At 42.9% G+C, this 8,338-nt stretch overlaps 1 protein-coding gene across 1 annotated transcript in view; it reads right to left on the bottom strand.

Moving 5' to 3' along the window:
* The window catches only part of Ush2a (usherin), a 673,376-nt gene that overhangs the window by 397,283 nt on the left and 267,755 nt on the right, over positions 1-8,338 (bottom strand). The window contains exons 27-29 of the mRNA XM_021165303.2: positions 4,083-4,286; positions 3,876-3,956; positions 803-994 (exon numbers count right to left, since the gene is read on the bottom strand). Coding sequence (XP_021020962.1) covers positions 803-994; positions 3,876-3,956; positions 4,083-4,286 — 477 coding nt within the window. The remainder of the gene's footprint in view (positions 1-802; positions 995-3,875; positions 3,957-4,082; positions 4,287-8,338) is intronic.

Below are 8,338 nucleotides of genomic sequence, written 5' to 3'. Positions count from 1 at the left end.
TTGTCAGTGAGGTGTGGGCATACTCTCTTCTAATCATTCTTCATGGCCAGCTGCACTGTGAAAAATTGATTCCCTGATTTGCCAGTAAAATGGCTGGGGCAATAACCCCCTTCCACCCTGAGATAATTAGGTTTAATCAGCAATTTTACAATACATAATGGTTCTGTGAACTTGGGCTAGTCCCAAAGAGTAAAGTTTTACATGGTAAAATATGCAAAGTGGTCATATACATATTTGTGCATATATATATATATATATATATATATGCTCGTATATGCATTTGTATGTACAGATATGTATATGATCTTTAAAAAAGATGTTTATGCAATATTCAAAGGCTATGAATCCTATAACCTAGTCCTTAGAAGGAGAGATGATAAACCTCTGAATGCATCTATATTTACTGGAATCTGTGCTTTGCAGAATTACCCTTTTTATCCTAGGCAGATAGATACAGGATTCCATCACACTGATTTCCTTATTTGGTTGGTGGGATGTGTGTGTGTTTGTGCATGTTTGTGCATGTTTATTTGTTTTGGAACAGGATATTGTTGTGCAGCCTAGAATGGCCTCATACTTACAGTGCAACCTGAGCTGGCCTTGCACTCATAATTTTTCTACCTTATCTTCACAACCTTGTGCTTACAGGTGTGTGCCATCATGGTCTGCCTCGTTTTGTTGTTTTCCACTGGGCCAAACACACATATCCAATGTATTCGGGAGAGTAAAGGAGGAAGAACATTCTGTTATCCCAAACCAAAACAAAGGAACCTGCAAGACAGACTCTCAGGCGTCCCTTTACCTGAGTGGGTGCTGGTGTCATGGAGCTCAGTGCTGGCAGAGGGCACGCGGGGCTGGGAGCTGTCCTCACTGTAGGCTTTCAGAATGTACTTCTCCAGGACACCTTTAACCACAGCAGGCTCATTCCAGGCCACCTCAACGCTGGATCCGTTTATGCTCTGGGCTCTTGAGGGAGTTGGCACACTCTGCAGAGCTGGGAAAGAATAAAAGAGAGAAGAAGAGCGGGCGCCCGTCTGAGGGGATGGCTGTTCCTGTTCTTCACTTTTAATGGCAGCCGTAAATCAGACTCAACCATTAGCATAAATACAATTTATTAGAGTTGTAACTTTTCAGCATTGATTTAATGTGACTGCACATCTTGAGCCATTCAGTTTAAGCTATATTTCAAAACCATCAAAACTCCATAGACAGAACATCCTTTTTCATTGAGACCAGGTTTCCCCCCAAACATTGACTGTAGCCGTTGAGTTTGAGCAACACTCATCAGGAAGGAGGCGCATGGCCGGCAGGTGACAGGGTGAAGCAGTATAATGATGCGCCACTTTGGAACAAGGTAATTAGGCTGTTATTATACAAAGTGAGCTGACACTTTTATGCCTTTCAGGTAGCCAAAAAAAAGAAAAAAAATAAAGAAAGGAAAACCACACATGTGCTTGTGATTGTATGTGGTCCTAGAATGGTTATTCCTACTTTCCAAATTCAATTGTTTCTTAAATAGTTTTCAAAAGCAAAGCTGTAGCAGGTATGATAAATAGGACACCGTTTTAATTGCATTTGGGAGGTAAGAGGAGTTGGTGCCCTGGATGGAGTTCAAAATGTCTCAGTTTTGGAGACATTCTCTTCAAAGTATCTCAGAACAAAATGAGAACACTTACAGGAGCTATAGAAGGCCTCGCAAGCTGAGTGCTGATTAAAAAAAAAAATCCATAACCTTTAACTGTTTGTTAGATATTTACACAGCTCTGATCAGTAACAACTTCATCACAGCTGACCACACTGGGCACACAAAGAAAGCGCCCACGGAACTGTGTGACAGCATGATGAATGAGAATGAGGCTCTAACTGCTCCTGGGCTTCTGCACCATCAATGGATGATGGGAGACAGTCAGGTTCCCCACATCAAACAGTCTCCTCCCCAACTTCACTGCTGAGCCCAATTCCACAGGACAGCTTTAAGGGAAGCCAAGTGGACACTAAGGGTGAGAGGAGACACAGTGAGCAGCTCGTTCTGCGCTTACAACTCACGACCGGGCCTCTACAGAAAACAGCACACACGACCAAGTTGCCAGGAAAAGAGACAAGGGGAGAGAGGCTGATTTTATTAGTTGTGAAGTGTGATACAGGGCAAAGATGGTACTGTCTACCAGATGGTATTCTCATAAGGGACAGAGCAAAACTGACTCAAAAAATAATTAAATAGTGCAATTATTCTTCAGCCCCCAGGAGCTGCTTGGTGCTGTGGTCAGATTGCAAATGTGAATCCGTGACACAGTACATGTGGTCAGATCATGGCTGTACCTTCAGAACTCCATAGTGGGGTCATGTTGGGGAGTAAGCTAACAATGGATCTTCTAGACACCCACTAGATTGCCGAAAAGCAGACCTTTGTGGCATATTTGCTAAGAACATGGTGGATTGTGAAACACAGAAACAGGTCAGTTACAACGGCTATTTTATCCTCAGTCTTCTACCCGCTCTGAACTTAAAGAGGGTCTTGAGAGAATGTTCATCTCAATGTCTTGCCTATATATAGATAATTATTTTCATTATCTTAGAAGATTCTCTCATAATCCTCTCTGGAAAAATCTATAGGCAGTGAGTCTTGAAAGTTACCGTTAGTGATTGTACTGGCTGGTTTTGTGGAACAACTTGACACAAGCTAGAGTTATCACAGAGAAAGGAGCCTCCCTTGAGGAAATACCTCCATGAGATTCAGCTGTAAGGCATTTTTCCTATTAATAATCAAGAGTGGGAGGGCCCATTGTGGTTGGTTCCATCCCTGGGCTGGTAGTCCTGGGTTCTTTAAGAAAGCAAGCTGAGAAAGCCAGGGGAAGCAAGCCAGTAAGTAACATCCCTGCATGGCCTCTGCATCAGCTTCTGCCTCCAAGTTCCCACCCTGTGTGATTTCCTGTCCTGACTTTGTTTGGTGATGAAGTTCTTATATGGAAGTATAAGTTAAACAAACTCTGTCCTTCCCAACTTGCTTCTTGGTCATGATATTTGTGTGAGAATACAAACCCTGACTAAGAGAGTGATCTATCCCAGGCTTTTACATCCTTAAAATGAAGTTGCCCGGGCCAGTAACCAATTATTGAGAACTGTGAAAGAAAAGCATGGTTAAAAGCAGGTTTGGGGACATTTTTTTTTTTTTATGGCTGGAGAAAATGTCCTCAGACTCAACAGCCACCACTAATGTGCTAGACTTTCTGACAGACATTTGATTGTATTGATGGAAAACTCCGGAATTGTCAAACACTGTGATCAATAGCTCCCGGTCATGCCACCCTAAGGAAGATTGCACTCTCGCCATCAGAAATACAAAACGGCCACTCACTGCTCGAGGGTCTGAAGTCTGGTCTAGCATGTCTCCTCACTGTTTCTTTTCTGATTTGAAAATGTTAAACTTACTTGAGACTTTTCCCCCTTAAGAGTCACTCTACAAGGCTATTGCTCACCACCATGACAGATGTCTCCTAGGACATGATAAAGAAATGTCCCTGATTCTAGAGTGCACTCTGTGACACTCAAGAACGTTTCATCCCGTCCAATGGTATCCTCATGTGTGTCTTCTCCCTTATATGAGATAGATGACTGGTGGATGTTTCCTGCTCTGAAGTAGCATGGGGGCTCTTGTTAAATCTGTAAGTACCTTAGTTTCCATTCTCGGAGTCTAAGGGGAAAGAAAAAGCCCTAGCAAGATGCAGTTAACTCTGACAAACTCAGATGCAGTGCTCTGTATTTTTCCACAGCCATTTTCAAACCAACCTGGTGCTGCTTCAGGGCATAGGCTTATGAGCACAGACAGACATACACATATGTGTGCATAGTTATGTTTGCAATTCAGCAGACTTTACCTGTGCCCAATGTGCGTCCCCGACTCCAATCACTGGACACCGATCCTCCTTCGTGTGAGGCTGTGACCCGATACAGGTATTCTTAAAGGAAAATAAGAAGTAGAAAGTTTAAAGCCGGCTTCCTCCAGACTTGCAGTGGGCTTTCAGCAAGGGAAAAGAAAGCAGATGGCAGACCTGTAGCATTTAATTTAGAGACGGCCACATTACCTGTAAAGGGCTGGAGACCGCTCTCGTAAACACTCTGCTGGCTTCCCCGATACACCAGGATGGAGTCATTTCCCCCACAGTTAACAGTACTGTCACTTGATAGGCATCCATCCTGATTGACTCTGACAGCACGGCTGGACACAGATGCCAAGTTAACGACAACACCCCGTGCAAATGCAACTTCCTTCATGCAACCACGGAACCCTAGCAAACAGAACGGGACTCGTGTCACAGAAAGGGCTTGGGTCATTAATGACCAACTGTTTTTGTACTCTGAAGTTTTACCTCTCGGGGGAGGATTTAGTTAGGAACAACGATTAAAGTCTTGTTCGAGAAATCTTTAGGCTCTTGCTTTTCATCTAGCTAAATAGTTGCAGAAATGTATTTATAGATACCGTTTTGAAAAGCTGCATATGCATAGATAATTACAATCCCACTTTGGCACATAAACAGGATTTCTTTTGCCTATATAGGCCGACATGTTCTAAATTCTTTGAGCTATAAAGTAAACTTTAAACTTTCGTACAAGATAGACAGGATGTGCCTAGATAATGTAGGCTAATTATTAGTAGGAGTAATTGGTAGAGGGTGAAAGACATCATCCCTGAATTTGTGTGAGTTGGGAACAAGATAGACTATGAAACATTTATGTTGGATGGTAGCAAAGAAAACATTGCTTTTCATGTACTGGAGCCCCCAGACACTGGCATGGGCTGTATAATAATCATTTTATAGGTATGGAATATGTCCTAGCGAAACCAGCAGGTAAAGGTAAGAGTCTGTGCTCTGCCATTTTCTCTGTACTCTGTCATCTCAAATATCCACCTTGAATGCACACTGGGCTCACACTCAAATTAGCAAAGACCATCAGTCAGTGACAGCAGCATTAACCCCGTAAACGTCATGGAATGTGCATCTCCCATGCTGAGCCTGAAACCCTGACTGCCGTTGTCAGTGAATGTGAACCAGTGGGTTTGTAGATTTCACTGTGCTTGCTAGATAGAGAACAAACATGAACAAATTGCTGGCTGCCCCGCCAAGGAATCGTCGTTTCCTTGAACATGTGCTGAATGGCCAGAAGATGCCCAGAAATAGGCCCCAAATTCGCATGAAAGAGGACTGTAATCACAATTCCCCATAAATGCTCACCTTTCTGCACAAGACAATGTCAAGTTGGAAAAGTCTGGGCACACTGTGAGTGTTCTTAAAGATGAAAATGGCCAAATTGTTCTCTTCAGTGTTTAGCTGATATCTTATTTCTTCTACGGTGTTAAGCTGCAGTCTACTTCCTTTTAAATGCCTTTGGCTATTATTCCAATTCCTTCAGGCCTGACTGATCAATACTGCGAGTCTATCTTCAATACATGGTAGACATGAAAAGAGTTGGTTGAATTGAGTTGGAAGCAGTGAGGCTTGGTATAAGATGTATTTGTCGGAGATTTCAGAACTGAAGAATTCTGTTGTTAACAGTTAATAGCAGCCATTTTCTGCTGATACATATGAGGATCACCTCGCCTCTCTGCTGCCTACTTTCCATCCCCATAAAAAAGAGGACAAAAGACAGGCAGTTTTCACAATGTGGCTATGCTGCTCTAAGGAATTCTACATGCTTCTGGAGCTCTGGGTTGTCAAGACAGAGTTCTGGAGACAGGGTGGGGCTGAATGTGCACCGCTGTTTGTACACTATGCTACCTACTGAAAGATCTACTTAAAATGGCAACAAAGCCTCTGGGGGATAGTCCAGGTCAATCAAGTGCTTGTTATGTGATTGTGAGAAACTCGTTTCTATCTTTGGAAACCAAATAAAAATGATGGGTGATCATCAGAGCTTGATGGTAAACCAGTTGCTGAAGACTTTGATCACAGCACATGGTGCAATCAAGATGCTGCTGGCCAGGAGCCTTGCTCCCTGATGGCTAGCTCTCACCGTACTAAAAGATGATCTGCAGGTTGCTAGGGGATAAAAATCATGCACAGGCTCCTCAAAGCTGTGGGAAAGATGTGCTGATGGGTATAATAGTCACACGAATGTTATGATAGCAACCAATTCTTTTATTATTGAATTTCTAATGGATTTATTATTGGATTCATTATACACTGGATTGGAGGCCAGCTTCAGAGAAGGAAAGGTATGCCTAGGTCTGTAAGTGTGACCAAGAAACCATGTCTGGGAAGCTCAAAGGTCCCAAGGGTGAATCTATCACTATTATTCTGCTAAGACAATACTTAGTATCAAACTGACCTCTAGAGGTATAGCCCTGTGCCTATAGGTTAGTGTAGCTCAGCACTCCTCAGAGAAACTTCTTAATGCAATGATTAGTGTAGAAACTCACAACTGGTCAAGGTACAGAGAGAAATTGCTGTGAAGGCTCGACATCTATGTCATACTCTTTATTCAAGGTTCAGAGAACAGCAGAGAAGAGAACATGGGAGGATTATAAGAGCCAGAGGTCAGGGATGACCATAGCAGAACGTTGTCTTCTAGGCAGGACACGATCAATGTATGCATGAACTCTAACAAATATCCTGCAGAAGGCCTGAACAAGATCAACTAGTGCAAATTCCAACATGGAGTAAGGAGAGGCTCCCATGCCTCCATCACTAGCCAAGCAGCTATTGCCTATTCATGGCCAATAGAGGATGGAAAGTCAATTACCTTTAGCAGTATAGTGACCGGTAGGCTGAGTGTTCTCTCTAGTAAAGATCTTCACCCATTCCTGTATATGGTACCCAAAATGGACTTAGTGATATATATATACACACACACACATACATACACACACACACACACACACACACAAGGCAAGAAATTGGAAGGTAGAGAGTGGATTCTATAGGTGCTAGAAGACAAGAGTTTGGGCAAAAATGATCCCCACACATTGTATACATGTATAGATGTCATAAAGATTGAATGTTATATTAGAAGTCTTTTAAAAATTCTGGGCATTTTTGTTAGTGCTTGGAATCCTAGTGTTTGGGAGGAGGAGACAACAGATTCCCGGGGTTTTCTCGCTAGTCAATCTAGCCAACCAGAGAGACGTAGACAAGTGAAGAACCCTGATTTCATAATAAATGAATCAATACATAAATATGTGGATAGCATCCAAGGAATAACACCAAAGGTAGACTTTTAGCCTCTGTATGCAGAGGCGTACACATTCACTTGCAGACACAATGTATACCTGGATATATCTGCACACACACATACATAAACAGCAAAAAAACTGGTTAGAAGTTTCATGTTCATCATGATTCACTACTTTTCAAAACTTAAGCATCTAATGACACAGAGAACACTTTACTGCACAGATATTTAAAGGAAAGACACAGGTATGGTGACCACCTTTCTATTTGCATCCAGAGAGGCAAGGCATAGGTTTTCAGGCACCAATTGCTGAAGCAAAAACTCCTGGGAGCCTGACCCCCCTGCAAAGCTGCTGAGCTCACCTGGAGGGTCCTACTGTGGTTTCCTTCGGTTGGAACAGACTCCCCTGACAGACAGGGTGACTCCATGATTTCACCACTGCGCCACCAAACCCTCCCCCAAGAGCCTTCAGAACTTGGATGAACACGATAATAAGAAACTGAGGAAGAAATTGCTTTTGGCGGAGCAGAGACTCTTTCTTCATCCCCTGCCTTTGTACAAAACAACAAAAGTCCCAGTCCCCTTCCTTCTTCCTTTCTCCAGCGCCCTAATGTCTCAATATCTAGCTGTCCCACGTGTCTACGCGGAAGGATCAGAAAAGCAGCAGTGGCCGTGTGCTTTGGGAGGCAGGGAGGATGGGTTCTCGCTCGCCCCTTTCCCGTCTTCCAGGGGTTTTTCAGAGTACACACTACAGGATTATGTGCCTCGGGCAGTTACGGCTGGCCTGGATGTGTTTGTTGTGATATTTCCAAGAAGACAAACTCCCACAATTCTGTGAGGTGTTCAAAGTTTAGCAAATTAAGTTGCCCAGAACTTCCAAAACAAGGAAGAACATTAATTTTACATTTGATTCGAAGAACAATTACATTAATGGCTAGAGAGAAAAAAAATAGCATGAATGTAACCACAAAATGGAGTCTGGAAAACAAGAGGCTCTAATTAGGAAGCGTGGGGAAGGATGAGGCAAAAAAATAGAGTACTGAGAGGATTGAGAGAGACACATTAAGCAAACAGGAATCATTTCAATTACGTGTTGCTGTCTGGAGGGTGGCTATACATCTCTCTGGTGGATATTCTTGCAGTTGAGCGGATATCCAGGTAAAACAGGTTA

The sequence above is a fragment of the Mus caroli genome, chromosome 1, assembly GCF_900094665.2.
Source record: "Mus caroli chromosome 1, CAROLI_EIJ_v1.1, whole genome shotgun sequence".
In the NCBI taxonomy this organism is placed as follows: Eukaryota; Metazoa; Chordata; class Mammalia; order Rodentia; family Muridae; genus Mus; species Mus caroli.
This window is presented reverse-complemented; position numbering and strand designations above follow the sequence as displayed.